This window comes from Chiloscyllium plagiosum, unplaced genomic scaffold, assembly GCF_037043375.1.
Source record: "Chiloscyllium plagiosum isolate Xiang-an unplaced genomic scaffold, Cpla_swu_hap1 HiC_scaffold_44, whole genome shotgun sequence".
In the NCBI taxonomy this organism is placed as follows: Eukaryota; Metazoa; Chordata; class Chondrichthyes; order Orectolobiformes; family Hemiscylliidae; genus Chiloscyllium; species Chiloscyllium plagiosum.
In genome coordinates, this window is record NW_028270182.1 from 12,580,068 (window position 1) to 12,593,754 (window position 13,687).

Below are 13,687 nucleotides of genomic sequence, written 5' to 3' on the forward strand. Positions count from 1 at the left end.
GGCAGGAGTTCTGGGATTTTGAACCCAGCGACTGTGAGGGAACAGCGATATATTTCCAAGTCAGGCTTGGAGGCAGACTTGCAGATGGTGGTGTTCCCACATATCTGATGCTCTTGCCCTACCAGTTGACAGTGATCACAGGTTTGGAAGGGACTGCCGAAGCGCAGCAGGTCAGGCAGCATCCAAGGAACAGAAGAATCGACGTTTCGGGCATAAGCCCTTCTTCAGGAATGAAACGTCGATTCTCCTGTTCCTTGGATGCTGCCTGACCTGCTGCGCTTTTCCAGCAACACATTTTCAGCTCTGATCTCCAGCACCTGCAGCCCTCACTTTCTCTCAAAGGTACTGCCGAAGACTTGGTGATTTGTTACGTACATTTTGTAGATGGTACACACTGCTGTTGTTGGTGTGGGGTGGAGAGTGAATGTTTGAGGTGAGGGATTGTTGTGCCACTCAAGTGGCCTGCTTTGTCCTAGATGATGTCAAGCTTCTTGAGCACTGGCTGGAGTTGCTGTCACCCAGGCAAGTGGGGAGTTAGGAGGTGAGTTACTTGGTGCACTACTCCTAGCCTCTGACCTGCAGTTGTAGTCACAGTACTACATTGAATGTCAAGGGAGGATGGTTACATTCTGTCTTGTTAGAGGTAGTCATTGCCTTGCGTTTGTGTAAATTTTTTTTGCCATTTATCACCTTCGCACAAATGTTATCTGGATTTTGCTCCATAGGGACAGTAGAGTTGCAGGTAGATAGGATAGTGAAAAAGGTGTCTGGTATGCTTTCCTTTATTGGTCAGAGTATTGAGTACAGGAGTTGGGAGGTCATGTTGCGGCTTTACACGATGTTGTTTATGCCACTTTTGGAATATTGTGTGCAATTCTGGTCTCCTTCCTATCGGAAGGATGTTGTGAAACTTGTGAAAGGGTTCAGAAAAGATTGACAAGGATGTTAGCATAAAAGCAAATTACTACGGATGCTGGAATCTGAAACCAAAATAAAAAATGCTGGAAAATCTCAGCAGGTCTGGCAGCATCTGTAAGGAGAGAAAAGAACTGAAGTTTCGAGTCTAACTGACACTTTGTCAAAGCTAAAAAAAGGGGAGAAATAGGAAGGTATTTATACGAGGCTGAGAGAAGCAAAGGTAGCAATAAAGAGGTGATAATGACAGTGTATAGAGAGATTATAGGGAGATTAGGAGCTGTGAATGACCAAGGCTGAAGCCAGTGCTATGTGACAAAATAGTGGGGGATTGGGGGATGGGTGAAGCAGAGGCAAAATGGAAAACAGGAGAGAAGGGTAGCAATGGGGGAAGAGGAAAGGAAAAAGGTGATGAGAGTGGGGAGCGAGAGTAAGAGAGACAATCAAGAAATAAGAGGTACAGAACAGTGAAAAAAAAATTAAAAAGATAAATAAAATAAATGCAATAAAATTACGAAGCAGAATGAAAACAGAGGGGTCGAGATGGGATAATCATCTGAAGTGGTTGAATTCAATGTTGAGACCGGCAGGCTCTAACGTGCCTAATCGGAAGATGAGATGCTGTTCCTCCAGTCTGCGTTGAGCTTCACTGGAACATTGCAGCAGGCCCAGGACAGACATGTGGGCATGGGAGCAGGATTGTGTGTTGAAGTGGCAAGCCACGGGAAGATCCGGGATCTGATTGCATACAGACCGAAGGTGCTCAGCAAAGCGATCACCCAGCCGGCGTTTTGTCTCTCCGATATAGAGGAGACCACATTGGGAGCAACGAATGCAATAGACCAAATTGAAAGCAATGTGGTAATAACCAAATGACCTGCTTTTATTGATGTTGGTTGAAGCATTGACTGGGGGAAAACATCTTGACATTCTTCAAATACCATTATAGGATCTTTTATCCTCCATCTGAGAGGTCAGAAGCTTTTGGCTTCATTTTAATATTCCATCCAAATAATACATCAATGGGGATCTAGTAACCAAGATAATGTGGTCATACTTGAGAGACATAATGCCACAGAATCCCTACAGTGTGGAGGCAGGCCATTCAGCCCATCGAGTCCACATCAGACCTTCAAAGGGCATCCACCCAGACACATACCCCGGTCCTGTCCCTGTAACTATTAATTTCCCATGGCTAACCCACCATGCCTCCACATTATGGGCATTATGGGCAATCTAGCATGGCCAATTGACCCTAAACTGCACATCTTTGGACTGTGGGAGGAAACCGGAGACCCGGAGGAAACCCACGCAGACACGGGGAGAACGTGCAAACTCTACACAGACAGTCGCCTGAGGATGAAATTGAAGCAGGGTCCCCAGTGCTGTGAAGCAGCAGTGCTAACCACTGACCCACTGGGCTGCCCTAGCGCAACCAATGAACCACAACTGACTTGGTACATTGGCTGTGGGTATCATGTGAAGGGAAGGGAAGCTGTTTAACACAGCCAATACACAGATAGTAAGCATTCACTGTCCACCATACTACTAATAGATTGAGGCACTGAGACTTGAGAAATCAGAAAAATACTTATTGTATATATCAGTGTGTTTATATAATGAGTAATGCATTGCAATGAAAAGCTGCACATCATCACTATATTAAACTAAAAACGTGTTCTCAGGATGGTGGCATCATTGGCAAGACCAACTTTTATTATCCATCCCCTGAGAAGGTGATGTGGAGAACCTCCTTGAATCACTGCATGCTCTTTGTAATGATCTGAGATGGAAATGTGTTGCTGGAAAAGCGCAGCAGGTCAGGCAGCATCTAGGGAACAGGAGAATCGACGTTTCGGGCATTAGCCCTTCTTCTAATGATCTGATACAACTGTGAGGTTTGCTCAGCCGCAACCATGTGACAGCATAACGTCAGGTGTTTTTTGATTGACTCATGTGATGTGGGCATCTCTGGCTAGGCCCAACATGTATTGCCCATCCCTAATTGCCCACAGGACAGTTAAGAGTCAACCACATTGCTGTGGGTCTGGAGTCAAATGTATGCCAGACCGGGTAAGGATGGCAGCTTCCTTCCCTGAAGTACATTAGTGAACCAGATCGGTTTTTCCAACAATCGACAGTGGATTCATGATCAGCAGTAGACTCTTAATTCCAGATTCTTTATTGAATTCAAGTGCCACCATCTGCCCTGGCAAGATTTGAACCCCGTTTTCTGGAACATTAGCTGAGTTCTGGATTAATAGTCTCACGATAATGCCACTAGACCATTGCAGACTGAAAGTGAGGACTGCAGTCTCTCTGTTGTGCATTTGGCTGTTAACCAAAAGGTTGGTGGTTCAAGGCCACCCAGGAACTGAGCCATTGCTGTTCTCACTTTTTCCAGCACCACACTCTTAGATCACTGCAGACCACTAGGCCTGTAACCCATAGGGGTATATTGAGTCATGTATAACTCAGACCAGACAAGGAGACCAGATTTCTGCCCTAAAGGACATTAAGTATTTCCATTCTGAACCAAGTACACAAAATATTAACGCATGTCATGAAACTTAAATCACCCATAAAAAAGACAACGACAAATATATTATCATGGTAAACTTTCACCCTTGTACCAAGTTAATTTTCAGAAAGGTGCTTGTACTGAATGTGGTAGATTAAAATGTGTGAACAAGTGGATAATTAACTGTCATCATATGCATCAGAGTGATTTCTGGGCAGTAATTTTGAAAAAATAATTACTTTGTTATCAGATGAGACAAGTGAAGTCAGCAGGGAAGGACGAAGGCATAAACGTAAAGGCCAGCCAAAGAAGATCGTTCAGGACTATACTAAGTTCATTGATGATGATGAAGAATCTGCATTAGGTAAGTCTGGTGTCTTTTTCACACTGAGGAATGTAAATATGCGGGCTGCTGGCATTCTGGGGTGTTGTTCGGGGTGAAGAGTGTTTATAGCTGTGCATATGTAAATGTTTGGTTAGGGCCAGTTTGGCAGTGTTGTTTGTGATCAGACTGCATTCTGTGTTCAGAGTTGGATGTGGTTTAGATGCTCGAGCAATTAATTTCTTATCTGAGTCGTGCATATACGTCACATGCTTGTGTAAGTGCCAAGCAAGGGGAGGTGATGGCCTAGTGGTATTATCGCTAGACTATTAATCCAGAGACTCGGGAAATATTCTGGGGACCCAAAAGCTAGTGTGCTTCCAATTAAACCTGTTGGACTATAACCTGGTGTTGTGTGATTTTTAACCCTGACCGAAAAGACACTCATTTCAGTTTTGAAACTTTCAGTCGATGTGATTCTGAAGTGCAACCTCGTGGAGACACTTCACAGATTTCCTAGGCCGTGATTCCTGGAGTGTCAGGCACCATCCCCTACTGCACCCCGAAATGCCCAGTACAGATTTGTGAACCTCGACAGTGAGTTTCAGCACACTGTTTCATGCTGAGCGTAGCTAGTCCCGATTCTGTCTCACTGACAATCCATGTGTAAGCACTAACCAGCAAGTTCGCTGGATAATGATCATAAGCAGGCGTTCGATCGCATTTTCACCCTCTTATTTCCACAGGCCTAATGCAGCTGACTCTGCCAGGATTCCTTAACTTACTGCAGGTTGGTGATCAAACCTGCGACGTTCTTTCGTTCTTATGTCATTTTGCATGGTCTGGGTATTGTTGACAAAGCCTTTGAGGCTAATGAAGTTGTGGGGGGAGATTATGCTTAACCAGCTTTGCTTCCTCCCATAAGTGAAGTAAACCTTTCAAGCTCGTCTCCACAGAGGCCACGTCTGGGATTGGAAGTTGATGCCTATGGCACAGATTAGTTAGTATCCTAGAAGTTGTAGATAACTGCTAATCAGCATGCTGGCTTACTTGCACACAGGTATACTTAATTTGAAACCGTTCATGAACAGAACAACTTGCATGATACTAGCTAATTAAAAAATAATCACCTTGCGATGCAGTAGCTTTGGGGTGGGGGTCTTGAGTAAAGTTATAGAGATGTACAACAGGTGAAACAGACCCTTTGGTCCAATTCGTCCATGCCGACCAGATATCCAAGATAAATCTAGTCCCATTTGCCGGCATTTGGCCCATATCCCTCTAAACCCTTCTTATTCATAAACTCATCCAGATACCCTTTAAATGTTGTAATTGTACCAGCCTTCAACACTTCCTCTGGCAGTGTTCCAGACTCACACCATCCTCTGTGTGAAAACGTTGCCCCTTTAGGACCCTTTTAATTCTCCCCTCTCTCGCTTTGGACTCCCCTAGCCTGGGGTAAAAGACCTTGTCTATTCACCCTATCCATGCCCCTGATGATTTTATAAACCTCTATAAGGTCACCCCTCAGCCTCTGACACTGCAGGGAAAACAGCCCCAGCCTATTCAGTTTCTCTCTAGAGCTGAAACCCTCCAACCCTGGCAACATCCTTGCAAATGTTTTCTGAACCCTTTCAAGTTTCACAATATCTTTCCTGTAGAAGGGAGACAAGAATTGCGCACAGTGTTCCAAAAGTGGCCTAACCAATGTCCCATATAGCTGCAACGTTGCTCCCAACGCCTATACTCAGTGCACTGACCAATAAAGGAAAGCATACTGAACACCTTCTTCACTATCCTATCTACCTGCGACTCCACTTTCAAGGAGCTATGAGCTTGCACTCCAAGGTCTCTGTTCAGCAACACTCCACAGGATCTTACTGCTAAATGTATAATTCTGGGCAATCCAAGATGGAGGACAGGAAAAAGTTGTGGCAGTAAGAACTGCTCCTTTTTTGAGGTGTTATCAGTGTTGGAGCTGATTTCCTCGAATTCTAGGAACAGTAGTTGCTGTTTAAGAATCTGTTGCATTGTTTTAGCACTTTTGGGGAATGAAAGATCAAAGCAACAGCACTTTAAGAAAGGAGGAAGTCAGACAAAGGCAGTGGCGGGACCACATGGGAAGCGGTTCAGTGTTGGAGTGCTATCTAGAAGGTTGAGGTACTGAGACTAATTTTCCATTCAGCTGAGGCAGTGCCTGAGGGGGAAATGCTCCAAATGAGGAACTGCTGAGGTTAATTGCAGCTCGTCATGCCAAGGAAAGTTTCTCAAACGGGGAGCTTCTTGCAAATCACATCTCCCCTGCTCCAAGAGAGGCTAGATCTCAAGGGACAGAAGAAATCAGGAGATGGTTACAGGTTTCTGTTCTCCCATTTGAAAGCTTGTATCGTTCTGTCTTGATGCTACTTAATTTGAGTTAACTTATGAGATCCTTAATACACGTGACAGGGCATAATGTGATATTTTGCAATGTGACTGACTGCATGTGGACTTTTGCTCAGAAGAAAGTTTACTTACCTTTTCCTCACTGAGTTTAGCTTGTTTTTAAAAAAAAACTCTCTCAAGGTATGGTAGGATTGTACATTTTCCACAACTCAGAAGGTTTGGACAGGGTACTCAATCCAGGGCTTTTCTTCATGTCTCTTAGGAAATAGTTCAGGAAGGTGGACTTGTCTTGTTTGGAGTTAAAAAAAGACATTCTATGGAGACAAGTGGTAAGGATTCAAATGTCAGGGCAGCGTGTCAAAACTTTGGGAAACTGGGCGCAAGAAGATCCGTGAAACAGAACTCTTTTTCTGCAAAAAGTTGTAATAAATTAACAGGCAGGCCTTAAAATATTCCTGGTTTGATTGCACTCAGTGGTGCAATCATTCATTCAATTACAGAGAAGCTATTGAAAGGGGTGGGGGGGTGGCAGGGGGTTTCCGGTTGAATGGGCTTTGGGTTTGTTGAGAAAGTAATGCTGTTAGACATCTTATTGAAAATGCAAAAATTATTCAACTGAATGATTTTCAAAAGTTACCAGGGCAACAAAGCCTGTTTAAATAGAATCCCTACAGTGTGGTAGCAGATCATTCGGCCCATCGAGTCAACACTGACCCTCTGAAGAGCGCCCCACCCAGACCAACCTCCCTACCCTATCCCTGTAACCCAGCATTTCCCTATGGCTAATCCACCCAGCCCGCTCATCCCTGGACACTATGGGACAGTTTAGGTGATTTTCGCCCTGTTGTGAGGATGATGACTTCGTACAGCAGTCTTCTTCTTTCATTCTCATTGCTGAGCCTTGAAGGTGCATGATTAAATGAGCAGGACAGTGAGATGAGGTGGGTGGAAAGTTGGTGGGGGGGGGGGGGGAAGGGGGCAAACATTTATAATTAATATTGTAATATCTCGATGGTTCTCATCCTCAGAGTTCAGCAACCGGCCCAGCCCCCCTTTCATCGCCACATCCAGGTCAGACACCACCAGAGGGAGCGGGTCCACGGAGCCTTCACGTGGAGATAGTAGCCACGATGTGACAGCTGGTAACTCCGATCCTTGGGCCACTCCAGCAACTCTGAGAGACAACCTGCCAAAGGAGGAGGAGGAGAGTTTCCAGGATAGTCCAGCCCAGAAATTTTCCAAGAGTCTTTCTAGGGGAACCAGGGAGGTTGGCCAGTGTAGAAATACTGTGTTTGGGTGCCAGCAGCCAGAGGAAGAGTTAGGGGATGTCCTTGCTTCCAAATTCTTGGAGCTGCAGCAGGGTGGGTTCCACATGCTGCACAGAGACCTGATGCAGCTGCAAGAAACCTTGGGAGAAGGAATCGATAGTTTTTCCCGGAAATTAGGCAAGAGACTGGTCAGGCTGTCCAGCCAGATGTCAGTTTTGGTGGAGCTCCTGCGCTATGTCACTGCTGTTCTAGTGCCCAGTCCTGCTGAGCAAATCTCCGTCGCCTGTCAAACTGTTAACGAGGAGGTTCACGACACATTTGGGACCGTGCCTAACCTCACCTCCAGCCCACCACTGGCTTGGCCAGAGGCCACAAACAGCAGGGCACCCACTGCTCCTTTGCTGTCGGCCACACTCAGGAAACGCCGGTCATCTGTGGCGACTAGAAGCATTGAAACACCTTCAAAGGTAGATAGAGCAGGCATATAAGAACAGAGGAGTGACCGGGGTGCAGGTTGAAGTCTCAAAACTTTTGTTAGTTCAGTGGAATTTGGACAGTTACTTTAGACTTGTTTTGGCTGACGTGATAATTTTATAATTTTGGAGAAAGAGGTTTGGCGAACGGGTTTGATCGTGGAGGCTGTTTTTGTGTTGTCATTTTGTTCAGCGGTTGAGAGCGGTGGATGTGAGAGGGTGCATCAATGCCACCCTGCTGCCGTTTGATTTCCTGGTCATTTGTTAGTTAAACAGAAGCGTGTGAGGAAATGGATTGCCTCGAGATGAATGATGTAAAATTCCGCAGCGTGTTTACTTCTCCTCTGAGAGAAAAAATAAAGTTCTTAGTTTTTGTTTCCCGTTAGGTGCCATTTTTAATTGGGGGAAAGGGCAGCAATAGTGCGGAAACTGCGAACTTGGAAAATGCTTAAAAGGGAAGCCCCAAGGCTATTAGTGAATTGTCATTCCAGTGCACCATCTGAGAGAGAGGGGCAGGGAGTGAATTTTACTGTCGCAGTGCACTTGCTTTCGTGAGTTCCTGATGTTGCTCAGCCTATTGGGAGGAAATGCTGAGTGGGAAATATCTCCACAGGTAGAACATTGCAGAATGGACTAGTATCATTCTGAAGGCTGAATTGCTGGGCAGAAGCTATGAGACAAGATACCTGTGCATCTTCTCAGTTGATGACTGGTACATGTACAGAACCATTGCAGGGTGGAAAGTCAGAAGGAGAAAGGAGCTTAAAATGAAGAGCTTAAGATACCAATTTTTGTGTTTCCACCCGTGAAACAATAAATAGTCCTGCCAATGCAACTCCTCAGTTTGGTGTTATTTGTCTTGTTACACTACATACAAGCATGTCTAGGTTTACCTGAGAGTCATAGAGATGTACAGCATGGAAACAGACCCTTTGGTCCAACTCGTCCATGCCGACCAGATATCCTAAATTAATGTCCCATTTGCCAGCATTTGGCCCATATACCCCCGCCAAGCCCTTCCTATTCATATTCCCATCCAGATTCCTGTTAAATGCTGTAATTGTACCAGCCTCCACCACTTCCTCTGGCAGCTCATTCCATACATGCACCACCCTCTGCGTGAAAAACTTGCTCTTTAAATCTTTCCCCTCTCACTTAAACCTGCGCTCTTGAGTTTTGGGCTCCCATACCCTGGGAGAAAGATCTTGTCTGTTCTCCCTATCCATACCCCTCATGATTTTATAACCTTTATAAGGTCACACCTCAACCTCTGACGCTCCAGGGAAAACAGCCCCAGCCTACTCAGCCTCCCTCTATAGCTCAAATCCTCCAACCCTGGCAACATCCTTGTAAATCTTTTCGGAACGCTTTCAAGTTTCATGACATCCTTCCGATAGCAGGGAGACCAGGATTGAACACAGTATTCCAAAGGAGAGGAGCAGGACTAAACAGCTTTTCAACAGGAAATTCCCATATTGCTTAATGCCCTGGATGTGAGCAGCGAGAGTCCGGACTTAAATCAGCCCAGATCTAATAATGACACGAAACTGCCAATGTTTGTTGTCATTGCTCTAAAAAACCAGACAATAATATGAAATTTGCCAGGGAAGTGCCAAGCTCTTCCAGAGTGTGCATGGTTGAGGCACCCCCAGATTGCAGCTATGGAAATCAGAACAATTGATGTGAAAACCTTGTTCCGAAAACCCTTGAAAAAATTGTACCTTTTTGTACGAGGTGTAACTAGATTTTCAACAGCTTTGTCACTTCATAATTACCACCAAACGTACTAAAAAGCTCAACTTTATGGTACATCAAGTTTATCCGTTAGACCATTTTGAAAGAAATAAAGTATATAATTTTCATTTTTTATAGTTTGTTTAGCCGAGCCAAATAACTGCAATGGAGCCAGTATCCAGGTCACCCTTTTATTTACATGTGCACAGTACATGGACTCTGACCAGCCAGCTCAGAGCTAGTCCCTGGAGTGAGGAGAATCCCTGAGACTCCTATTTATACCTTTCAGCCAGGACTCCGTGATTGGCCCAAGTTGACAGCCCCAACCAGGGGACTCATACTCAGATCCACCTGGCCAACCTTGTTTCAATCATGACACTAAGTTTGGCTTCTCTGGTAATCCAATCCTTAATTAGCTTCGTTTCCAAATGAGATTTTATACTAAAAGTGAAGGATTTCAATTTCTCTTTTAACTTCCAGGCCTGCTGCATGCGGGCGCTGATTGGCTACTTGCCCTGTAGACATCATTGTTGCTGCAGGCCAGGAGATCCCCTTGACTGGACATCGGTTCGAACTGATGCTGTAAAAGCTCACTGAGGTCAGTGGATCTTTCTGGGTCAAATTTCAGGTGAGCAGTGAGTGCCCCTAGTTTTGCTGCTGACCCCAAAACCAAAGTCATCCTGTCATGCACTTGAGATCACACAGGTCAGAGTGCCCACTAAGGGCTGTGCAGGTGTGGAATCACGCAGCAGCCTGAAAGGTACAGGGTGCAAACGTTATTTTCCGATGAATAGTGTGCATGCTTGCCACCCAAAAAAAAGGTTGAGAACATGCATGCATCGACAAACATTGGGCCACCTACAGAAACTATAATCTGCGGGGAACATTCTCTCAGATACGTAACAGCGTGGAGTAGGTTGCCTGATGATGTTGGTCCGTGAGCATGGTATGACTGCAAGCGAAAAATCTCTCAGGAGGGAGGGTTACCCTCATTCATCTCTTTCCAATAGTCTTTGTGGACAGCTTAGGCTGGGAAAACAATCCTGCTGTCCACCTTCCATCCCTACCCACCTTTCCTTGCCAGGCAGTAAAAAAATGACAGCAGCTTTAAGGAGAATGATACTGATTTTAATGAGACATCAGTGAGGTGATGTCCGAAGGGTTTTATGATGGGCTGTTCGTTCAGCCGGTCCCTTCTCTTAAGTTTTCAGTCCAGCCACGTGATGTATCTAAGACTGGGACACCAACTACAGAGAGCCCGTGTCCTTACAAGAGGCGCACCTACTGCTGGGAAAGCTCCCTAATGAGGTGGGATCCACACCCTTCCCCCGACCCTCAAAGGGCAGCTTCCTGTACCGACCCAAACTGGGCCACTTCCCGCAGTGGGAAATTTTCTAAACGGGGGTCACAACCCGACCAATACGTGGCTCTTCGATGGGAGACAACTCAGAATCTGCCCCAAACGAATCTGGGTGACTTCCCGGGAGTGGAAGGTTTGAACTGTAGGGAGAGGCTGTATAGGCTGAGGCTGTTTTCCCTGGAATGTTGGGAGGGTGAGGGGTGACCTTATAGAGGTTTATAAAATGATGAGGGGTATGGATATGGTAAATAGCCAAGGTCCTTTTTCCCCACTCGAGGGGAATCCAACACTAGAGTGGCATAGATTTAACATGAGAGGGGGAAGATTTAAAAGGGACCTAAGGGGAAACGTTTTCATGCAGCAGGTGGTGCATGAATGGAATGTGCTGCCAGAGGAAGTGGTGGAGGCTGGTACAATTGCAACATTTAAAAGACATCTGGATGGGTATATGAACACGAAGGGTTTAGAGGGATGTGGGCCAAATGCAGGCAAATGGGACTAGATGAATTTAGGATATCTGGTCAGCATGGACGTGTTAGACCAAAGGGTCTGTTTCTGTGCTGTATAGCTCTATGATTCTAAGCATTGACAATTTGATCTCTCGGTTGTATTTTGTTGAGTGGCAACTCAAAGCAGTGTTACTGAGACCGGGATGCCTGGTCCTTAGGTACACCCAAGCGTCTGGCAAACCTTTCTTGGCGAGTAGAGCTTCAGTAACCTGTCTAATCTGGAAGATTGTCCACTACTTATGGACCATGCAACACATGACCTGGAGAAAACCTCTGGGACCCCTTTTTTCTCAGAGAACCCCATTTTGAAATCTCCGCTGCCCTACATTTGACTTAAATTGACTTAAATAAACAACGTGGTAGCAGCACATCTTTTTGTAAGAGGTGGAAATAAAGTAACTTGAACCAAAATGTATGCATTGATCAAAAGGCAAGAGTAACAGTTATTTCAGATAATGTACAACTTTAAAAAAACCTTCCTCTTGAATTGTCTGGAACAGCTGCTTTGAATTCATAACTCGGGAGCAGTAACCGAGAAAAATTAATTTGCAATTCTGCTTCTGTTGCTGGAATCTCGTCGACCAATAGAATAAGCGATTAGTGTTTCAGAATGTGGTGTCTGTCATCCGTAGAGAAAGACCTAACATGAGAGTCAGGTCAGCTGTGATTGTATTGCATGCTTCTCATCGGACAGTCAGTGGGCTGAATGGCCTCCTGCACCATGACGATTCAGCACATCCATGTCAGACAGCTAACTGTGCTGGCAGACGGTCTGAAATGTAAAAGATCAAAAGCGTCTGGAACACAACAGTCGAGAAACCTCAGCCTGTTCGCAGACACTCCTTGTTCCGATTACAGACTAGAAAGTGTTTTCTTCTGCCGAGGGATGCATGATTCAACATGTGTGCTGCTGACAGCAGTCAGGACCCTGGGGAGGCCAGTGGTGAACAAATACTTTGTGTTTGCCTTCAATGATTCTGTGTGTCAAAGAGAAAAAGGTACAGCGTGTTGGAGGCAGCTTTCTTAGTTCAGCTGTTACCTGTTTTGATGCAGTTTGACATATAACTTGCCCAATGACATCACTTTAGGAACTGTTAATTCAGAGAAAGGCAACATTGAGCTGCTGAAGGTGGGGCTTAGCACGCCGTCACTGCTGGTGAAATAGACACAGATCTGTGTTTATATAGTGTTGTTCCACACCTCTCAGAAATATACTAGACCTCCCCACCCTACTGAATTACACAGGAAGTGTAATGACTCCGTAAGCAGGCTGATGCAGTGAATAATTTTCACATGTCAATGTTTTACAAGTAACTGGTTTATCTGTTAGCTGTATGTGGTGGTGCTGACTGAGGTACGGTACAGGAATGCTGTTCCTCATTACTGTTGTCGTTAACATCAATCTAAATCAGGGCAACAGTCAACTTGAAGTCTTAGTGGACATGCAGTATGCAATAAGAGCTAGGAGCAAATTACTGCACATGCTGGAATTTGTACTGACAACAAAAAACACTGGAAATCACAGTGGGACAGGCAGAGAGAACAAGCTAACGTTTCAAGTCTCGACTCTTCATCAGAGCTGACATGAAGTGTAGTGGGGTGGGGGAGGGGGTGCTGAGTGAGAAAGGGTGCTGATAATGACCCGTTGAAAGAGCCAACCAGAATCCCTGTTAGAGGGAAGAGCAAAGCCTCTTCAAGGTCTTCCTTGAAGAGACATGGTAGTCGATTAAACACAACATACATTCAAATTGTTGCAGATGCTGGAATCTGTGTTGAAAACAAAAAAAAATGCTGGAAATCACTGCGGGTCAGCAAGATGAGACCATTCAGCCCCTCAAGCCTGCTCCGCCATTTAATACAATTGTGGCTGAACTCATCTTGAGCTCAACTCCACTTTACTGCCCTTTAGCCCGTTACTAATTAAAAATCCACCTCCTTACATTTACTCAATGTCCCAATGTCCACCACACTCGGGTTAGTGACTTTCACAAACTCAGTAGTGGCTCAATTGGTAGCCTCTGGTGTCACAAGTGTTAGATCCCACTTTGGTGACTGGCTGCAAATACCAAAGTTGACAGTCCCCGTGCAGGACTGAGAGAGCGCTGTCTTTTAGAGGAGACGATAAACCAAATTGCTCAACACCATCTTATGAGGCTGTGTAGGATCCTCCGGTACTGTTTCACAAAAGAGGCAGGGAGGT

General features: G+C 45.3%; 2 protein-coding genes across 2 annotated transcripts in view; both read left to right on the plus strand.

Moving 5' to 3' along the window:
• Positions 1–13,687, plus strand: part of LOC122544360 (uncharacterized) — a 124,005-nt gene that overhangs the window by 48,895 nt on the left and 61,423 nt on the right. The window contains exon 8 of the mRNA XM_087982794.1: positions 3,687–3,800. Coding sequence (XP_087838920.1) covers positions 3,687–3,800 — 114 coding nt within the window. The remainder of the gene's footprint in view (positions 1–3,686; positions 3,801–13,687) is intronic.
• On the plus strand, positions 6,375–8,719 carry LOC122544361 (uncharacterized). The gene is made up of 2 exons (XM_043683593.2): positions 6,375–6,472; positions 7,172–8,719. The coding sequence occupies exons 1-2, from the start codon at positions 6,460–6,462 to the stop codon at positions 7,897–7,899; spliced, it is 741 nt and encodes a 246-aa protein (XP_043539528.1). The 5' UTR covers positions 6,375–6,459; the 3' UTR covers positions 7,900–8,719.